The sequence below is a fragment of the Staurois parvus genome, unplaced genomic scaffold (assembly GCF_062004578.1).
Source record: "Staurois parvus isolate SC_StPar_1 unplaced genomic scaffold, SC_StPar_1.0 ptg001821l, whole genome shotgun sequence".
In the NCBI taxonomy this organism is placed as follows: Eukaryota; Metazoa; Chordata; class Amphibia; order Anura; family Ranidae; genus Staurois; species Staurois parvus.
In genome coordinates this window covers 85,179-107,810 of record NW_028319617.1, presented here as the reverse complement: position 1 = coordinate 107,810, position 22,632 = coordinate 85,179, and the positions used below count along the sequence as shown (strand labels likewise).

General features: G+C 48.2%; 1 protein-coding gene across 1 annotated transcript in view; it reads left to right on the top strand.

Annotated features, from left to right (window-relative positions):
• Positions 1–1,255: 1,255 nt before the first annotated feature.
• The window catches only part of LOC149434140 (uncharacterized), a gene marked incomplete at its 3' end in the record, with an annotated part of 102,887 nt that continues 81,510 nt past the window's right edge, over positions 1,256–22,632 (top strand). Inside the window, exon 1 of the mRNA XM_089664056.1 lies at positions 1,256–1,312. Within this exon, the coding sequence (XP_089520182.1) occupies positions 1,256–1,312 (57 nt within the window). The remainder of the gene's footprint in view (positions 1,313–22,632) is intronic.

Genomic DNA, 22,632 nt, shown 5'->3' with positions numbered 1-22,632 from the left:
GAAAATGCAAAACTACATCCTAAAGTATAAAAATATACTGTATATCAATCCACTGATAATGAAGATGTTAGACATAAATGACAAGGATGTAATGGTCACAGAGGAATGGTGGTGGAGATCTCTCAAAGTAAGAACACTTCCTTGAATGGTTCTATAAATAAAGAATGAATCCTGGAGGGAATAAAGCTGTAAAGCAATAAATAATATATAAACTGGGCCATCCACTTCATCCATAAAGACATTGTGATTGAAGATCTTCTAGATCACATAGAAGGAGGACTCATCCATGATTTCATACATTTGTTTGGAAGGATAGAACAATCCTCAGAAGGGAACATGTAGGATGACAGGAAAGGCTCCTGACTGGTGAGATCTTCCAAACATAATGATGACATCCATGAACTGGAGCGAGCTCGTTGGGGTGATAAAGCCAATCTGGAAACACTGTGTAGACGTTCTCCAAGAACTCAGCACACTCCAGGTGTGGAGAAAGTCTCCAGGTGGGTTTAACCTGTCATTTATCATAGGTAGACATGTCCACACATGGACTTCCACAGGGACCCCCAGACTACATATAGAACTTGTACAGTGTCCCCGGGTCTCCAGGTGGGTTTAGCCTGTCATTTATCATAGGTAGAAATGTCCACACATGGACTTCCACAGGGACCCCTGAGACTACATATAGAACCTGTGTCCCCAGGTCTCCAGGTGGATTTAGTCTGTAATTAATAATGCACAAATGTCCATATATATGGATTTCTACAGGGACCACTGATACCATCTATGCATGGCTTGGATAGCACCCAGATTACTAGGAGCCCATAAAGCAGATGACCATAAAAATATATAAAAGTCCATTCACTGTCATGGAGCTTCAGATCAAAGGACCTTTGATCCAGGTAAGAACCAAAGTGTATCCATCATGGAGAGGTATAGAGAGCACCATCATAGGATCAGATGGGAAAAGACTGACATGTGACTGGTTTGGTTGGTATCCCAAAAGGACAAACAAACTGGAACATGGGAGCCAATAAACACCAGACACTAGTGCCCAAAGAGTGTACTTTACATTAAACATACAAAACACCCCAAAGCCACCCAATATCAACACAAATACAGAGGTACCATTCTCCATATTCTGGATAGTCAAATCCAAAAGTGTAATGGTCCTAGCATGGTAGGTATATGTGGATTTCAAATTGAACTCATTTTATCCCAATAAATCTACAAACCTCTCATCTTCCTGAGGTTCACCATGCCAGAGAATGAGGACGTCATCGATGTACCTGAACCAACCTGCAATGTTGCTCAGGTACCCTGACAAGGCCTCATCCCCAAGCACTGACTTCTCCCATTCTTCAACATAAAGGTTAGTGTAGGCCGGTACACATATTATTCCCCATTGTAGTGCCTTGTGCTTGGCAATAACATTTATATCCAACATGAATGGATTATTTTCCAACAAAAACTTGAGTAACCCGAGAACAAAATGTCTATGTGCAAACATGATTCTAGGTCTGCTGTTGAGTGATTTTCTATAACATTTAAATCCTTCTTATGAGGGATAGAGGAATATGTCATGGTCCCCCCTCGCTCTCCCTCATCTTCCTCCCCCCTCCTGTCATGGCTTTCCCCTCACTCCCTTTCATCCTCCCCCTCCCTTCCCCTTACAGGTTCCAAGGTCTGGCACAAGCCTACATCAAAGGCTGTGCAGGATGTCAAGAACCGCCCCCTGTGGTGTGGTTAGCACCTCTCCCTGGTGATGCCACAGAGGAGTCTGACACCCCGCTGTGCCTGCATGTGGATTCTTCACGTGCAGGCCACCAGATTGTCTCTGCATGCCCCCCTCCTTGTCCTGGTGGGTGCAGCGTGGACCCGAGGCTTCCCGTGCTCTGCGCCCACCAGAGACAAAGGCCGTGCTCCCTGGGCATGGCCGGAGTGAGGGTAGCTCGCCCCCCTCCTTGTCCTGGTGGGTGCAGCGTGGACCCGAGGCTTCCCGTGCTCTGCGCCCACCAGAGACAAAGGCCGTGCTCCCTGGGCATGGCCGGAGTGAGGGTAGCTCGCCTCGTTGCCCCGGCAACCCGGCATAGGGCTGGCCTTTGCTGGGGCAACCAGGAAGTGTCCTGCTCTGGGATAAGAGAACAGGAGCAGGACCCAGGTGGTTGTTGGTCCCCTGCTCAGAGAGAGAACAGCTGTGTGAGGTCTGAGCCAAGGCCAGACCACACAGCCCAAACCCCACTGCGTGCTCTGCTGATCGTTGTGTCCCTGGGGGTTACCCCTGCATGCTGTCACTGTGTGCCTAGAAGTTACCCCTGCCTGCTGCTGCTGAGTGCCTGAGGAGTTACCCCTGTCTGCTGCTGCTGTGTGCCTGAGGAGTTACCCTGTCTGCTGCTGCTGTGTGCCTGGGGAGTTACCCCTGCCTGCTGCTGCTGAGTGCCTGAGGAGTTACCCCTGCCTGCTGCTGCTGAGTGCCTGAGGAGTTACCCCTGCCTGCTGCTGCTGAGTGCCTGAGGAGTTACCCCTGCCTGCTGCCACTGTGTGCCTGAGGAGTTACCCCTGCCTGCTGCCACTGTGTGCCTGAGGAGTTACCCCTGCCTGCTGCTGCTGTGTGCCTGAGGAGTTACCCCTGTCTGCTGCTGCTGTGTGCCTGAGGAGTTACCCCTGCCTGCTGCTGCTGTGTGCCTGAGGAGTTACCCCTGTCTGCTGCTGCTGAGTGCCTGAGGAGTTACCCCTGCCTGCTGCTGCTGTGTGCCTGAGGAGTTACCCCTGTCTGCTGCTGCTGAGTGCCTGAGGAGTTACCCCTGTCTGCTGCTGCTGAGTGCCTGAGGAGTTACCCCTGCCTGCTGCTGCTGTGTGCCTGAGGAGTTACCCCTGTCTGCTGCTGCTGAGTGCCTGAGGAGTTACCATGTCTGCTGCTGCTGAGTGCCTGAGGAGTTACCCCTGCCTGCTGCCACTGTGTGCCTGAGGAGTTACCCCTGCCTGCTGCCACTGTGTGCCTGAGGAGTTACCCCTGCCTGCTGCTGCTGTGTGCCTGAGGAGTTACCCCTGTCTGCTGCTGCTGTGTGCCTGAGGAGTTACCCTGTCTGCTGCTGCTGAGTGCCTGAGGAGTTACCCCTGTCTGCTGCCACTGTGTGCCTGAGGAGTTACCCCTGTCTGCTGCTGCTGTGTGCCTGAGGAGTTACCCCTGTCTGCTGCTGCTGAGTGCCTGAGGAGTTACCCCTGTCTGCTGCTGCTGAGTGCCTGAGGAGTTACCCCTGCCTGCTGCCACTGTGTGCCTGAGGAGTTACCCCTGCCTGCTGCCACTGTGTGCCTGAGGAGTTACCCCTGCCTGCTGACCGCTGTGTCTCTGGGGAGTTACTCCTGCCTGCTTTGCTGATCGCTGTGTGCCCAGGAAGTTACCCCTGCCTGCTGACCTCTGTGCCTGAGAAGTTACCCCTGCCTGCTGACTGCTATGCCTGAGAAGTTACCCCTGCCTGCTGACCACTGTGTCTCTATGAAGGCACCCCTGCCTGCTGCCGCTGTGTACCTGAGGAGTTACCCCTGCCTAAAACCGTGAGTGTTCATATTTCCCCCGCCTGGACTGCCCCATTGAATCTCTATATTGCCCTGTCTGGACTGCCCCATTGAATGCTGATATTTTCCTTGCCTGGACTGCCCCATTGAATCTCCATATTGCTTTTGTCTGGACTGCCCCATTGAATGCCCATTTTTTCCCTGCCTGGACTGCCCCATTGAATGCCCTATTCTCCCTGCCTGGACTGCCTCATTGAATCTCCCTATTGCCCTTGTCTGGACTGCCCCATTGAATGCCCACATTCTACCTGCCTGGACTACTACCCCATTGAGCATTTGGATTATTACTTGCTCAGACTGTCCTATTGCATGCCTGGATTATCATAGCTACCTGGACTGCCCAACTGATTGCTCGGGCCCTCGCTACCCAAATCACCCTATCGTGGGCCGGATTATTGCTGTTCTGACTCCTCCCCTTCTTCTCCCCTTTTTTGGATACCCCGATGCTACCTTATTACCTTGAGTGTCTTTCAATAATACTTTGTGTGTTTATCATCCTCCGTGTGCGTTCTGTCCTGCCTACGCTTCCATCACAGGATATAATGCCTCTACATCTAATGTAAGATGACATCATCAGGTACTGACACATCATTTACAACTTTAGGAGGTGCAAAGTGTCTCTCACATAGGAGGGTAAAGCCACCACAAAAGGTTGTAGCAATTCATCAATATACTCATTGACTTTCTTGTGAGGAACCCCCTCCCTGAGATAATAGTTCTTCCAGGAAGGGGTCAACCACTGATTTATGGACTTTTGGAAGTCTATTAAAAATGGTATCTGGATTTAATACCTTAAAGAAGGTTGTGGTCTTTTTATCAATGTTACCCTTCTCAGAAGCTTCCTCAGTCACACCAGAGAGGACCTTCTGACCATTCTCCAGGTTGATGGTTGTTATCTTAGTGTACCTTTCCTTATGTTTTATGATCTGTTGACACATCAACACATATCTTTGTTGCTCCATGATGACCAGGTTTCCCCCTTGTCAGTAGGCATGATCACAATGTCATGACAGTTCATAAGCTGTTCCAAAGCAACACGTTCTTCACCCATAGGATCATCATAGGCCATCTTCCCAAAATTCACCGTTTTTACTTCTCTGGTAACTGCAGCCACAAAACACTGAACTCCAGCTACTGCCGACAAGAAGGGAAAGAGAAGATTTAACACGTAAACCCTGATCATCGGATCTCATTTTATGATAACAGATCAATGATCTCTTATCAAAGTTGGGACCGTTTCTCCAACCGATTAAACACTCTGGGAATCCCCAGCTATATCTAACATTCTGCTTTCTCATTTGTTCAAGTAATGGTTTCAATATTCTCCTTCTTATTAAAGTTTCCACTGCTAGGTCAGCAAAGATCTGCAAATGTATATCTCCATATTTTATTGCTGCCCTTCCTTTTATCTCCTTCCAAAGCTCCTCTTTATCCCGGTAATAATGGAATTGTACAATCACATCTCTCAAATGTTCTCTGCTACCTTCTTGCCATAATCTTCCGATTCTATATACTTTATCAGTTTTAAGTGGCTCTGTTGCAGGTCTGTCCATTACTATTACAAGCATTTTCCCTGTTGTTTCCATTACATTTTCTCCTTGGGAAGTCTCTGGGAAACCTCAAATCCTTAAATTGCATCTTCTTTCCCTGTTCTCCTGATTTTGCAGTTTATATAGCAGATTCCTCTGTTCTTTTCTCATTTCCGTCATCTGTCTCTATAGGTTTATTATGGCTTGGGCATGTTTATCCAATTCTTCCTCCGTCTCTTCTACCCTCTTCAATACCTGCCCCAAATCTTTGTGCTGATTTACCATCTCCAGTTTTATTGACTTTTCTAACCCTTTAAACATTTCTGCAATTTCTGTTTTAGTGGGTAATTGAGAGTTCTTTTTTTGTACTTCTATGTTCTCCAAATCCTGTTTTTCCTGTATCTCCTTCCTCTATATCCTGACTAACGTTGGTCATGTCCAGGACAATCTAGAACAGTGATGGCGAACCTTTTTGAGCCCAAGTGCCCAAACTGCAACACAAAACCAACTTTTTTATTTCAAAGTGCCAACACTGGAATGAATCACTTGCCTACCGGGCACTTCTACCCCCTTCCTGCCCAGGACAATTTTCAGCTTTCAGTGCTCTTGCACTTAACAAAGACAATTGTGCGGTCATGCAACACTGTAACCATATGCAATTTTTATCATTTTTTCACACAAATAGAGCTTTTTTTGGTGGTATTTAATCACCACTGGGTGTTTTATTTTTTGCACTATAAATGAAAAAAGAGCAAAAAATTAAAAACATAAAAGGTTTCCTTTGCTTCTATTCTAAAATTTTGCAAACAGGTAATATTTCTTCTTTGATGTGCGTTGGTGAGGCTGCACTGATAGGCAGCACTGATGGGCATTGATGAGGCGGCACAGATAGGTAGCACTGATGAGGCGGCACTGGTGAGCATTGAGGAGGAGGCTCTGATGATGCACTGATATGCAGGAAATGATGGGCACTGATAAGCGGCACTGACAGCACCAACTGGAGGCACTGACAGACGGCACTGACCGGCGGCACTGCTGCGCATCATTGATGGGTGGCACTGATGGGCAGCACTAATGAGGTGTCACAGATAGGTGGCACTGATAGGCGACACTGATAGACAGCACTGATAGGTGGCACTGACTGACATCACTGCTGGGAACTGACTGGCACAACCGCTGGGCACTGACTGGTGGCACTGACTGGCAGCACTGCTGGGCTGCACTGATGGGCACTGGTGGGCACAGGTGGGCGCATTGCTGGGCACAGGTGGGTGCACTGTTGGGCACAGGTGGGTGCATTGCTGGGCACAGGTGGGCACACTGTTGGGCACAGGTGGGTGCATTGCTGGGCACAGGTGGGCGCACTGCTGGGCACACGTGGGTGCATTGCTGGGCACAGGTGGGCGCACTGCTGGGCATAGGTGGGCGCATTGCTGGGCACAGGTGGGCGCTCTGCTGGGCACAGGTGGGCGCATTGCTGGGCACAAGTGGGCGGAACTTGTGTGTGGCACAGGTGGGCACCGATCATCAGGGCACTGATGATCAGTGACCCTGATGATCGGTGCCGATCCCTGTTCTGACAACTGCCGGTTTTCGGCAGTACTTTCCTCACGATCTGACAGCGTGAGGAAAGTGCAGCCGAGAACCGGCATTTGCATTTCCCGGTGATCAGCGTGTCATTGGACACGGCTGATCACGTGGTAAAAGGCCGCTGTGATTGGTCTTTTACCATGTCACGTGATCAGCTGTGTCCGCAGGACACAGCGATCACGGAGATCGCCCGGTGCGCGCCCCCGGAGGTGCGCAGGAGAGCGCGTTCTCTTCCTCTTCCTCCTGGCGTGCCCACTGAGATGGCTCTGCGTGCCATAGGTTCGCCATCACTGATCTAGAGCATTCTCCAGTGCTGTTCTCCATCTCTGTTCTTCCACTTCTTCCTTGCTGTCTCTCGGGGGTCTGTTTCTCTTGTTGGGGTATATATTTTAATTGCGCTTGTCTGGGAGGCCTTTGGCCCTCCTCCTTTTATCCCTTTATTTTTCATACTGTTGACATTTTTTTCCTTTTCTCCTTTCTCTCCCCTCCTATAAACCTCTGTTAGTATCCAGTCCCCTTGTGGGTCCTATTGATTTTAGTTTATCCTCCTTCCCCCGAGGTTCTGTCCCCTGGGTGCCTCCCCCCCTCAGACTTACTTCACAGTTCCAATCAATTATAATAAGTTATTTCATTTAAATGTTCCTTTTTCATTTCATCTCAGTCACCATCCTGATCTCTTCTTCCTCCACACCAGATGATTCAGTCTTCAGATGGGTCTTCTCCTGAATGAGTGAGATGTCTGCTTCCCTGGCTGTTGGTACAGCTTCCGGGGGGGGGGGGGGCTCCCTTGGTGCCCCTACAGGGGACCCGACAGCTCCAGCCTGATGGTATCCAGGAGGGGGGGTGGTAAGGAGAGGGGAGAGAGGTCTGCCACTTCCTGCACTCCATCACACCGGCCAGCTTCTCCCAACTCCCAGGACTCCTTTACATGTGACCGCTCGGCATCCACACTGGATCTCTGCTCTCCTCCTCCTCCAGCCTCAGCCGCGCTCTCACTCTCCATCGCCGGCCAACCAGCCCAACCTGGAAGGGTCCGCACTCCTCGCTCTCCTCCACAGGGGACCACTCCTGATCCCAGGTAGGTCATGGCAGCTGCTCCTAGGGGATTTCCTCCTGTGCTATAGCAGGACATTGGAGACGCCTGGTGCTGGGAGATCTCACATTGATCTGCCGCTTGGCACCATGTTCAGGCTCCTCCTCTGCAAACTAGTTTCCTTCATTTATTGATAAAGACTATAAGACCAATGAAGTGGGTGTAAAGTGGAAGCAGTGGATGTGCAGAGAATAGGATTTGGAGCCCCGAGCTCTTTATCTCTGAATGTCTCCACATATTTGTAGTGTATTTGTGATGATTTCTGTGCACACACAATAGGACAGCGCTGTGACACATAATGCTCTTCTAGATGACAGGGAATCCTTCCCTTTGTTACAGCAGCAGTCCGCTAGAAGGTTTTTGTAGGTTTGGAGTTGTTACACATAGCGCGGGTTTTATCCATTTATAGTGATGACATCATTGCCCAAATCTGGGGGTCACCAGCCATTTCCACCCTTTACTCCCAGCTGGGGGGCTTTGTATCCATATACCAGATGTTCTACAGGACTAAATCTGCAATCAATGTTACTGCAAAATCAAAGGGGCCAAAACCCCTCCCCCGAGGAGTCATATATTTCTGTCCCCCTTGGTGGGAGTGGAGGTGACCCCTCTATAAGGATCTACAGTCCATACACACCCAGCACAAGGCCGGGGTCACACTACCAGACGCTTCTCGGGGCTGCAGTTCCTCTGAGCTCCACAAGGTGGGGATCTCACTTCTACCCAGACAGGAAGTCTCTATGGAAGACAGGAAGTGATGTCAGGTACAGACAGTAAGTGATGTCAGATACAGACAGGACATTTTAGGGGAGGTGTAAATCAGGAGGAAGCAGAGAGTCCACATTCCTGGATGTGGCAGCAGAGGAGGTAATACGTAGATGAACCCCTTCAGGGGGAGGAGTTGATGATAATATATTTGCCCCCAAAGCTGGCCTACATGGTTCAGTTTTATCGTTCAGCCAGCGGGATGACCATAAAAACTGAAGCGATTCCCCCATCCACACATTGGAGGTGGATGGGGGAATCCTCCCCGCTGCACTCTTGTATTCTGACAATGGGGGGACTCCTCCGCTCTCAGAATACACAGATCAGCACTGAAGCTATTGGCTGCAGCCGCTGGGGGAGTGGCTTTTATCCGGCAGTGGCCACACATGGATGGAAATGTGAGCGATCCCTGCTGAACCAGCTGAATTTCCATGGATCTATGGTCACCTTCAGTGACTTCCTCCCCTCCCCCTCATCTCCTTCATGATGGAAGTCATGCTGAGATCATCTCCCATTGGCTGAGCAATATTCTCATTTGTCTCTCAGCTCCTTCTTGCTATTCCTCGTCCTGCCTGTTGTTTCCTTGGATTGATTTTCTGTGTAGTGACCCCGGCTTGGTCTCTTGGATGCGCTCGTCTGTTGCTTGCCCTGACCTTTCTCCTGATTCCTGGATCTCCTCCTCATCTCTCCTCCATATCCTCTTACACAGCTTTTCTCCACACCTGCAGTGACCCTGGGGGGAGGAAACTTGGCACCAGCACGCCGCCAAATCCATCCCCACCATTAGGGGCTCTGGAGACAATTGTCTGCTATTTACACTCCGTTCCTCCGCACGTCACCTGATCACATGACAGCTTACTTCCACAGATTCCGGACAGATTTCTGGATGGTAAAGGTCAAAGGTCACTCTTCAGTTTAGGAGAGGTAGGACGCACCCAGGAACAAGGATTTGGTTTGCATGGGAGCCTCATATAGAGGACCCCTCAAATCTCCCCATCCAAATGTCCCTCCATCCAGAGTCTATATGTCCTATGACATCACACTGACCTCACAGCTCCTCCTCCCAATGTCCCTCCATCCAGAGTCAGAGAATCCTATGACATCACACTGACCTCACAGCTCCTCCTCCCATTGTCCCTCCATCCAGAGTCTTAGAATCCTATGACCTCACACTGATCTCACAGCTCCTCCCCCCATTGTCCCTCCATCCAGAATCAGAGAATCCTATGACATCACACTGACCTCACAGCTCCTCCCCCAATGTCCCTCCATCTGGCTTTTTTCTGATGCTCTTAGGATGTGGGGTCCCTTGGTATCCTCACATGTAAAGTGGGACTGTTGGTCCTGCGTTGTATGTAATGACATCAGAATGCTGCAACAAGCCTATACCCTGCGTAGTGTGGGGGTCCTGTGGGGGGAAATTATACCTCAGCCTGAAGTGGGGCTTTAATAAAATGGAGACCTGAATGGAGAGGTGAGGAGGATTCTGGGAATATCATTTGATGTGACTATTTGTGTTCAGATGTAGAGTTTTCCTCCTGTGAAGTCTGGAGATCATATGACATCACATTGCCTCCACCTCCCTCCCTGATAGAAGAGAGAAAGAAGAAGAAGATTCTAGAAGTCACCAGAGAGATCACTGAGCTGCTGACAGGAGAGGTGAGCGGTGCCGGGAATTCTGGGACATTCTCCAGTAACAGACAAGGGATGTGTCTGGATGGTGACTGTATCATTGTGTGTGTCAGGTTCCTATAAGGTGTCAGGGTGTCACTGTCTATTTCTCCATGGAGGAGTGGGAGTATTTAGAAGGACACAAGGATCTCTACAAGGACGTCATGATGGACAATCAGCCGCCCCTCACATCACCGGGTAAGAGGAGACTTTATTGTAAAGGAGAGAGCAGTACGGAGGATCCACCTAGATCCCCCATCATCTGATAAACACATAGAAACAATGGATTCAGTCAGTGTGTGTGTTTCCTACAGATGGATCCAGTCATGGGAACCCACCAGAGAGATGTCCCCGTCCTCTGTATTCCCGGGATTCCACACAGGAAGGTCACACCATCCCTCACCATCATCAGGTAGATGATGACAATTATTGGTAGTTGTGATTTATACACAGCATGTTTGTTACAATGAATGTTTTATTATATCTTTCAGAGTGGAATCCTCGGGGATGATAATATTGATGTTAAAGAAGAGTATAAAGAGGAGGATGAGGAGTATGGAGTGATGGAGGAGTTTTCAGAAGGACACAAGGATATGATGGAGCCACCTAATACCAGGAACCCACCAGAGAGATGTCCCCGTCCTCTGTATTCCCGGGATTCCACACAGGAAGGTCACACCATCCCTCACTATTACAAGGTTGGTGGGATGGGGAATCTAGAACATGGACTTGTAGAGACTATGGGCTCCAATCACAAAGCGGTATCTTCCCGTATCCCAGTATGTAGTAAGATGCTGCATTCTGTTTTTTAGTAGTGAAGCCTGCGTGTAATTTACCACGGGTGTCCATAGCAACACTTGTAAATAGCTTGTTGTTAAGGAGAGGGCAGCTGCCAGTGTCCTCAACAACCAGTAAACAAGGAGCGGACGGTCCCCAAGTTCCCCGCTGACAGCTGTAACAGGTCTGGATTTTGAGGGGAACCCCGATGCCAAAATAATAAAAATAAAGGTGTGGTTTCCCCTCCAAAATCAATACCAGACCCTTAGTGAGTGCCCACCTTCCTCCTGAACCATACCAGGCCACATATCCTCAACATGAGGTGGGTGCTTCAGGTCAGGGGCAGTCTGCCACCCCAAAAGCACCTTATCTCCATGTCGATAGGGACAAGGGTCCCTTCCCCACAACCCTGGGCAGTGGGTGGGGGGCTTATTGGAATCTGGAAGCCATATTTAACAAGGGGGCCCCCAGATCCCGGCCCCCCACAATGTGAATGAGTATAGAGCAGCGTTTTTCAACCACTGTGCCGCGGCACACTAGTGTGCCGTGAGATATTGTCTGGTGTGCCGTGGGAAAAATTCCAATTTCATCTGTAACATGTGGCTTCGGCTCACAAATAGACCAATCATTAGAATCTAATGATTCAGTGGTCGGCAAGCCGCGGCTCGCGAGCCACATGCGGCTCTTTACCCAGTCTAATGCGGCTCTTCTGTGTGCCGGGCGCCTGCTCCCCTCCCTCCTCTCGGTCGGCCGCTCCCCTGCCTCCTCTCGGTTGGCAGCCCCAAAAGTCCGCGCGGACCTTTTAATCCGGCTTGCGGATGTGGCTGTCAGGATGTGTGTAGGCGGGGCAGCGTGCCGAACGTGAGGGGAGGGGAGCTAGGCTCCTCTCACAGTCCGCCCTGAAGACCCGAACGGCGCGGGAAGACAGCGAGAGGAACGCAAAAGGTAAGTGAATTGACACGGGGGACTTGGCTTACTAGAAGGGGGGGGGGGAATAGTACTGTGGGGGATGAAATACTATATGAGGGATGAATTACTTTATGAGGGATGAAATACTATATGGGGGGATGAAATACTATATGGGGGATGAATTACTATATCAGGGATGAATTACTATATGAGGGATGAAATACTATATGGGGGGATGAAATACTATATGGGGGGATGAAATACTATATGGGGGGATGAATTACTATATGAGGGATGAAATACTATATGGGGGGATGAAATACTATATGAGGGATGAAATACTATATGGGGGATGAATTACTATATGAGGGATGAATTACTGTATGAGGGATGAAATACTATATGGGGGGATGAAATACTATATGAGGGATGAAATACTATATGAGGGGATGAAATACTATATGGGGGGATGAAATACTATATGGGGGATGAAATACTATATGAGGGATGAAATACTATATGAGGGATGAAATACTATATGAGGGATGAATTACTATATGAGGGATGAAATACTATATGGGGGGATGAAATACTATATGGGGGGATGAAATACTATATGGGGGGATGAAATACTATATGAGGGATGAATTACTATGGGGGATGAATTACTATATGGAGGATGAATTACTATATGGGGGATTAATTACTATGCTTACTATGGGGGAATATTACTATACTTACTATGGATGACACATACACATCATTCATCTACTCTTGGTCCGGCCCCCGGGTCCAATTATAAAATACTTTATTATTTCATAATAAAGTAATTATAAAATAATTTCTTTGTGTTTGATTCCTATTCAAGAGAATTACTTTATATATAGTCAATATAGGCACAGAGGTAAATTTTTTTAACATTTTCTAATGGTGGTGTGCCTCGTGATTTTTTTCATGAAAAAAGTGTGCCTTTGCACAAAAAAGGTTGAAAAACACTGGTATAGAGTACATAGTACCCCTATTCATTCACCAAAAAAAGTGTAAAAAAAACTGGAAGACATTTTTGACTAAAAAAATAAAGACAAACATCCCCCTGATGTAGTCCATCGATGATCCAATCACGATACTCGCTGTCATCGCTGACTCAAAGAAAAAACAAAGCTCCCCTCCTGCCATCTGACAGCTCCGCCGCCTCCTACTTCTAAATAAACTAAGGAAAGCTACCACCCTGTGACATCACTGGGTGGCCTTGCCCTCTTGTGGCGTCACCAATACAACATGCCCCGGTCAGTGACGTCACCAATACAACATGCCCTGGTCAGTGACATCACCAATACAACATGCCCCGGTCAGTGATGTCACCAATACAACATGCCCCGGTCAGTGACATCACCAATACAACATGCCCCGGTCAGTGAGGTCACCGAGTGGCACCGCCCCTTAGTATATTCAGTGGCGGGAGGCAGCAGAGCTGTCAGACAGAGGGGAGTCTTCATTGGGAGCGGAGCTTTTCTTTCCGAGTCAGCGGTGACAGCGAGCATCGTGATTGATGATGGATCTACACCGGGGGGGACATTTCGCTTTATTTTTTCTTTTTTGATAAAGGACTTGTCAAAAACTGCCTGCTGTCTTTTTGACAGAGTACTTTGTTGGGGTGAATAATTAGGGGTACCATGTACCCCATACTCATTCACATGGGGTGAGGGATTTCAGGGTCCCCTTGTTACATTTTGTAAGTCCTCTGCCTGCAAACCCCCACAGCCACTAGCCTGGGTTGTAGGGAAGAGTCCCTTGTCCTCATCAACATGGATAAGGTGCTCTGGGGAAGCAAAGCCCCCCCACCCCATGTGAAGGGCACGTGGCTTGGTATGTTTCAGGAGGCGGGGTCGCTTGCTCATCCCCCCCTTTCCTGACTTGCCATGCTGCATGCTCAGATAAGAGTCTGGTATGTTTTTTTTTATTTTGGCAAGGGGTCCTCCTCAAAATCCATACCAGACCGGAGGGGGAACCCCACACAATTTTTTTAATATTTTGTTGCAGGTAATTCTTTTTTTTAGATTTATCGGTTGGTTAGGACGCGGCGGCCGCTCGCTCCCTAACAACCATGTTGTTTACTGGTTGTTAAGGATGCCAGCGGCCGCCCACTCTTTACCAAGCAGTACACATTTCCTGAATGCCGCATGTCTCCACCACTAATTAATGACCGCATGCATTTCATTCTTTATTTCCTTCTGTGAATGTAACGCCTGTTCATGCGGTATTTACTGAGCGTGTTCAGTGTTTGTGGTCAATACCGCAACACGGGATAGGAAATGGACAGTTTCAGGATGGCATGCGGTATTTAGGGGAAATGTACCCACATATCACATGTGATCTGCTTCTGTGAAGGGAGACAATGTGTGGATTTTGTGTGTGATGTCACAATCATAAATCTTACATTTTACAGATGATATTTTCTCTCATTTCCTTGATTTAGAGTGGAGATCCAATCGATATAGAATTTGAGGTGAAAGCAGAAGAAGAAGAGGCGTATGTGAGGGATGATCAGCAGTCTATGGAGGAGGATGGAATAACGGGGACATTTATAGAGGAGGACACTCCTACAGAGATCAGCACAGGTGGGTCATGAACACTAAATCCATTCCTCCACCCATACTGCTCACTGATTGGTCCAGAGTAGGGCGGGGACTGGGTGATATCAGCCTGTAATCCCCTGGTCACTTTCCTGAGCTGTGTTCCCCGTCCTGTATTCCTGGATTTCTCTCGGATAATCTTCCTTCTCTGTGCTGCAGACACAATTTATGTCTCTAGACTGGATTTATGGAGGTTCTGGGGTTCAGCTGGCAGAAAAATGTTCATTTTATCACAAGTGTTACTAGACCTAGGCACCTGGGGTGTGTGCTTTGAGTCTTTTACTCCATGTCTGGGTCTAGTAAGATCTCTGACAGAACAATCGTCCCAGAGTTACAAGTCACTGAGTGCAGTCTCAGGAGATGGGAGGCAGCGGTGTGGGACCTCTGCAACTTGTCTACAGTCGACATTTAAACTTCTATGGTTTGCTGAATACCAATATTATGAGTCCTGACCCCTGCACTATATACTCTATGTTGTACATTACATACTCCTGACCCCTGCACTATATACTCTATGTTGTACATTACATACTCCTGACCCCTGCACTATATACTCTATGTTGTACATTACATACTCCTGACTCCTGCACTATATACTCTATGTTGTACATTACATCCTCCTGACCCCTGCACTATATACTCTATGTTGTACATTACATACTCCTGACCCCTGCACTATATACTCCATGTTGTACATTACATCCTCCTGACCCCTGCACTATATACTCTATGTTGTACATTACATACTCCTGACCCCTGCACTATATACGTTATGTTGTACATTCCATAGTCCTGACTTCTGCTCTCCCCCCCTCCCCCCACTGCTATATATACACATAATATGGATTCTCTTTTGTTCCTCCCATTTCCTCCCAGCTGGACATTTTATATCGGATGATGTGATTGGAGCACAGACTTTTACATGGTGATAATAATGTGATAACATCCTCCAACTTTGGACCCTTAAACAGAAAGTGATAATGAGGGAGGAGTCAATACCCCAATGATGGTGGTCTTCAGGATCAGTCCAGTCTTCATCTTGGTTGTTCTCCCCCATCCTCACTCTCTGACCTCTGGTGGGGCTCAGCCCCGCTGTTCTTCATGACTAAATCATGGAGTAAATAAGGAAGTGCAGTACTTCTTGTGTTGGGAAGATGGCGATGAGTGATAGAGGGGGTGGGGACCCTCGTCCTATAATCCCCTCATCACTGTCCCTCCTATAAAAGACAGTTCTGGTTGTTTCCTCACTCTCTGACTAAGGTCCATGAATAAAGAAATGACCTGGTAGGAGATCAGAGGAGCCATTTCCTAGTTCCCTTGAGGGTGGAATTGTAAGCTCCTCAGAGACCAAGCTGCCTGATTTGGGCGGAGTCCTGGTTTGGGGGAACCAATCAGCTCCTGTCTAGTAATCTTTGTCTTTGTATTTTAGTCCATGGCCGGGAGATGAGGAAAACCTCCGAGGATTGTCTCACTTTGTCTCCAGACTGGAAAGTAGAAGATGAGGACATCACACAGTATAGTCCAGGAGAAAACCCGGCTCCCTCCAATGTCCATCCGGCACCACCCAGTGTAGATGGACCATCGGATTCCTCGCATCCTGAGGAACCTCAGACTGTGCGGGACCGGGCCGGCCTTCTAACAGGGAAGAGATTCTTCTGTCCTGAGTGCGGGAAAGGTTTCCACTATAATTCTAAACTGAATGTGCATAAACAATCTCACACGGGAGAGAAGCCATATTCCTGTCCTGAGTGTGGAAAATGTTTTTCATTTAAGTGCGATCTTTATACTCATCAGAGATCTCACACGGGGGAGAAGCCATATTCCTGTCCTGAGTGCGGGAAATGTTTTTTAAGGAAGTCCCATCTTACAAAACATCAAAAATCTCACACAGGGGAGAAGCCATATTCCTGTCCTGAGTGTGGGAAATGTTTTTCAGAGAAGTCCAGTCTTTACACACATCAGAGATCTCACACAGAGGAGAAGACATATTCCTGTCCTGAGTGTGGGAAATGTTTTTCAAGCAACTCCCATCTTTACAAACATCAGAGATCTCACACAGGGGAGAAGCCATTTTCCTGTCCTGAGTGTGGGAAATGTTTTTCAGAGAAGTCCAGTCTTTACAGACATCAGAGATCTCACATGGGGAAGAAGCCATATTCCTGTTCTGAGTGTGGGAAATGTTTTTCAGACAAGTCCCATCTTTCCAAACATCAGCGATCTCACACAGGGGAGAAGCCGTATTCCTGTCCTGAGTGTGGGAAATGTTTTACAGAGACGTCCAGTCTTTACAGACATCAGAGATCTCACACGGGGGAGAAGCCGTATTCCTGTTCTGAGTGTGGGAAATGTTTTTCAGTGAAGTGGCATCTTAACACACATCAGAGATCTCACACGGGGGAGAAGCCATATTCCTGTCCTGAGTGTGGGAAATGTTTTTCACAGAAGTCCCATCTTTACACACATCAGAGATGTCACACGGGGGAAAAGCCGTATTCCTGTCCTGAGTGCGGGAAATGTTTTTCAGACAAGTCCCATCTTTCTAAACATCAGAGATCTCACACAGGGAAGAAGCCATATTCCTGTTCTGAGTGTGGGAAATGTTTTTCAAGTAACTTCAATCTTTCCAAACATCAGAGATCTCACACGGGGGAGAAGCCACTTTCCTGTCCTGAGTGAGGGAAATGTTCCTCACTGAAGTCCTGTCTTCCTGTACATCAGGGGGTCCCACACAACCCTGGAGGTGTATTAGTGCCTTGAGTGCGGGAAATGTCTTCTAGATGAATGTTGCTGGACATCCCAGCTCTCATGTGGGGAAGAAGCACACCCTGATATACACCTCAGATATACTCCATGGCTGATCTTCATCATGGAAGAAACAGTTGATAAGGAGATGAGAGGCCCCCAAAGACATGGATGAAGTGCAGTAAATGTCGGGGTGCAGAGTGGTCAGTAGATCCTGGAAATGAAGGACACAACTTCAGCCCTTCTTGGGTGTCGGAGTTGCGTTTCCTGATAATGATATAGCGGGTTACAGAGCTAGAAGCCGGGAGAGCCCAGATCTCGTTATCGGGGAACTTTACACAGACAACAAGAACTTCTGAAGTTGATGTCCTTCATTTCAAGGCTCTACAGAACATTGGTGACCCCGAAGCGTCTCTCTGTCTTCAGTCCATCCTTCTCCCATCCCCCAACAGGAGGGAAGGAGAACTCCGCCCCAAACTAGGATGTGATTTTCATCCCAGAGTACAGAATGTAGTGGTCAGGAGTATGTGATTTCCATCCCAGAGTACAGAGTGTAGTGGTCAGGAGTATGTGATTTCCATCCCAGAGTACAGAGTGTAGTGGTCAGGAGTATGTGATTTACATCCCAGAATACAGTGTGTAGTGGTCAGGAGTATGTAATTTATTATTATTATTATTATTATTACTACGAGTTTATATAGCGCCAAAGGGTTTGCTCAGCGCTGTACAATAGAGGGGGGACAATACATGGCACAGTACAACAACAACAACAAACAACGTACGAGGGGTAAGAGGGCCCTACTCTTACGAGCTTACAATCTAGGTGGGAGGGGGTAAAGGTACAGTAGGAAGTGGCTGAGGGGAATGAGGGGTGGGAGGAAAGAGGGAGAATGGCCGTTAGGTGAGGGTGGGGTAGGCTTCCCTGAAGAGATGGGTTTTGAGGGAGCGCCTGAATGTGAGGAGGGAAGGCGACAGTCTGATGGATTGGGGCAGTGAGTTCCAGAGGATGGGGGAGGACCTGGAGAAGTCCTGCAGTCGTGTATGGGAGGAGGAGACCAGGGAGCAGGATAGAAGGAGGTCCAGTGAGGAGCGAAGGGTACGGGTAGGGTGGTACTTGGTGATCAGGTTGGTGAGGTAGTCAGGGGCAGTGTTGTGAATGGCTTTGTAGGTCAGGGTTAGGAGTTTAAATTTGATGCGTTGGGCAATCGGGAGCCAGTGGAGGGAGAGGCAGAGGGGGGTGGCAGAGGTGGAGCGGGTGGTGAGGTGGATGAGTCTGGCCGCTGAGTTCAGGATGGTCTGAAGCGGGGAGAGCCTGCACTTGGGTAGGCCGGCGAGAAGAGAATTACAGTAGTCAAGGCGTGAGATGATGAGGGAGTGTACTAGAAGTTTGGTGGTGTCTGGGGTGAGGAAGGAGCGTATCTTGGCAATGTTGCGAAGATGGAGCCTGCATGTGTTTGTGAGTGATTTGACATGAGGTTGGAAGGAGAGGTTCGAGTCAAGAATGACGCCAAGGACTTTGGCTTGCGGGGCGGGAGTGATAGTGGAGTTGTTGGTGATGATGGATAGGATAGGGGGGGGGGGGTGTTGGCAGGGGGAAAGATGAGGAGCTCGGTTTTGGAGAGGTTGAGCTTGAGGAAATGTAGCGACATCCAGTCTGAGATGTCATTTAGGAGGTGAGTGATGCGGGCGGAGATAGTGGGGGTGAGGAGAGGGGTGGAGAGGTAGATTTAGGTGTCGTCAGCGTAGAGGTGATAGTTGAAGCCGTGAGAGTGTATGAGTTTGCCCAGGGAGGAGGTGTAGATGGAGAAGATTTACATTCCCAGAGTACAGAATGTAGTGGTCAGGAGTATGTGATTTCCATCCCAGAGTACAGAGTGTAGTGGTCAGGAGTATGTGATTTCCATCCCAGAGTACAGAGTGTAGTGGTCAGGAGTATGTGATTTCCATCCCAGAGTACAGAGTGTAGTGGTCAGGAGTATGTGATTTCCATCCCAGAGTACAGAATGTAGTGGTCAGGAGTATGTGATTTCCATCCCAGAGTACAGAGTGTAATGGAAAAGTGTATATGTTAGTCTTCAAATAGACAGAGTGAAGTAGTCAGAAGTAGTATGTCATGTACAGGGCACAGTGGGTAAGATCATGTCTTATATAGCCCAGCATTTAGATTACTGTGGTCAGGAGCATGTCATGCATGGCTCAACAAAAAGAGTGCAGTGTTTAGGAACATGTCACATACAGCCCATCATACAGAGTGCAGTGTTTAGGAACATGTCACATACAGCCCATCATACAGAGTGCAGTGGTCAGGAACATGTCATATACTGCCCTGTGTATAGAGTGCAGTGGTCAGAAACATGTCATATACAGCCCTGTGTATACAGTGCAGTGGTAAGGAGTATGTCACATACAGCCCATCATACAGAGTGCAGTGGTCAGGAACATGTCATATACTGCCCTGTGTATAGACTGCAGTGGTCAGGAACATGTCATATACTGCCCTGTGTATAGAGTGCAGTGGTCAGAAACATGTCACATACAGCCCTGTGTATAGAGTGCAGTGGTCAGAAACATGTCACATACAGCCCTGTGTATAGAGTGCAGTGGTCAGAAACATGTCACATACAGCCCTGTGTATAGAGTGCAGTGGTCAGGAACATGTCATATACAGCCCTGTGTATAGAATGCAGTGATCATGAACATGTTGCATACAGTCCTGTGTATAGAGTGCAGTGGTCAGGAACATGTCATATACAGCCCAGTGTATACTGTGCAGTGCTCAGAAGTATGTCATATATAGCCCTGTAAATAGAGTGTAGTGGTCAGGATTATATCTTAGGCCTGTGTACAGAGCGCAGTGGTCAGGATTATATCTTAGGCCTGTGTACAGAGTGCAGTGGTCAGGATTATATCTTAGGCCTGTGTACAGAGTGCAGTGGTCAGGAGTATGTCATATACAGCCCTGTGTACAGAGTGCAGTGGTCAGGAGTATATCATATACAGCCCTGTGTACAGAGCGCAGTGGTCAGGATTATATCTTAGGCCTGTGTACAGAGCGCAGTGGTCAGGAATATGTCATATGCTGCCCAGCATGCATAGTACAATGGTCAGGATGTTGTGGTATACAGCCCGGTATACAGAGTACACTGGTGAGGAATATAAACCCTTGTAAGGAATGCAGGGATCCAGCGACAGCAGGGATGACCAGATCGGTGGGCTATGCCTAAGAAATGTGGAATAAGACGGAGTAGGGGGAGTGTGATTACAGGGGGTGTAAAGTCAGGAGGTTTGTTACCTCCATGCATTCTATATATGAAGGTAAATACCCTTCTCTGTGCAGCAGCTCCCCCAATACTCACCTGAGCCCCATCCTGATCCAGCAATGTGCACAAGATCCTCGGCAGTCTGTGCACTCTCCCTCCTCATTTGCTGAGACAGGAGCAGGGGCCATTGGCTCCTGCTGCTGTCAATCACAGCCAGTGAGCCAATGAGGAGAGAGGAGAGGCTCTGTGGACACACAGAGCAGCAGCTTGCTCCCAAGCCTGCTTGGATGCCCCCATAACAAGCTGCTTGCTGTGGGGGCACTCGACAGGAGAGAGGGGCCAGGAGTGCCTGTGGGGGACCCGAGAAGATTGCCTTTACAATCACTTTAAGTCTCATTTACTAATGGACACGACACCCTCTGACACCCACAGACCATAAACAAAGCAAAAGTGACAGCCAACCCAACAACCTGACTATAATACACTGTGTACAAATGGAGGGAAGCTGACATACACCGGGCAGACCCGGGACTGGGAATCGGGAGCAGAAATGGGGGAACAGGATGCAGGAAACCAGAATCATGGAAAAGTATACAAGATACAGGACGCAGGATCCAGCAGGGAAGCGGCTCACAGGCAGAACACTGAGGCACTGATGAAAACTACGGAGGGATTATATACCTTCCCAGCAGCCAGCATCAGGTGGAGCCTCATTACTGACACCTTCTGTCTGCTGGGAGACACAGCACTGTCTCCTCTCCACTTCCTCCCGACTCGCCTCTCACCCAGAGCATCCTGTCTGTACCTGACATCACTTCCTGTCTGTACCTGACATTGCTACCTGTTTGTACCTGACCACTTCCTGTCTCTACCTAACATCACTTCCTGTCTGTATCTGACATCACTTCCCATCTGTACCTGACATCACTTCCTGTCTGGGTAGAAGGGCACTCACCACCTGGTGGAGCTCAGAGGAACTGCAGCTCCAAGAAATGTCTCATAGTTTGAATCTTGTTGTTTCTAAGTGTTCTCCATTGATCATGTCCATGTCTGGCAGATTCCAGGACTCTTCAGAGTGGCAGTGAGGTGATGACTCCGGAACACTCTCTGGGTTCCATCACCAGGCACTGCAATTATACCCGACTGCTTGGAGCCATCATCTCCTTTCCTACAGTGAAAGTATAATTTTGACATCAGCAGAGAGATAGTGGGAGGGTGGGATCAAGTAAGTAAAACCACTGACCACCAAAGCTGGGCTGGGGGTACACTTTATTCTCACTGACACCAACAATTGGACTTATTTTATCTCACTGACACCAACAATGGGGCTTATTTTATCTCTGACACCAGCAATGCAGCTTATTTTATCTCACTGACAGCCAAAATGGAGCTTATTTTTTCTCACTGACACCAACAATGGGGCTTATTTTATCTCACTGACACCAACAATATTTTTTTGAATCTCACTGACACCAACAATGGAGCTTATTTTAGCTCACTGACACCAACATTTTGTTTATATCTCACTGACACCAATGATGGGGCTTATTTTATTTCACTGACACCAACAATTGGGTTTATTTTATCTCACTGACACCAACAATGGGGCTTATTTTATCTCACTGACACCAGCAATGGGGTTTATTTTATCTCACTGACACCAACAATGGGGCTTATTTTTATCTCACTGACACCAACAATGGGGCTTATTCTATCTCACTGACACCAACAATGGATGTCAAGGAAATCATGCCCACAGTGACTGGGTAACTGGAGATTCATGATTGGTGGAGAAGGAATGAGGGTGGGGCTTTCTCTGAATTCTCATCTGGTGACAATTGATGGACTGATCTGAGTTCTGTGTGAAATATATCTGGTTGTTAATGATTGGCTGGAAATCAGGCGGTCACACCCCTAACCGATGACTCCTCATCTGTCGGCAGGTTTCCCCACTGACAGCTGAATGTCCACAAAAGAATTGTCAGCAATTACAAATTGTGGAAAACCCCTCAGAATGTCTCTGAGAAGAAATGATATTTTATCTTCTCTCCAACTCAGACTATATTTGTCTTAGACGTAAGAGGCCCAAA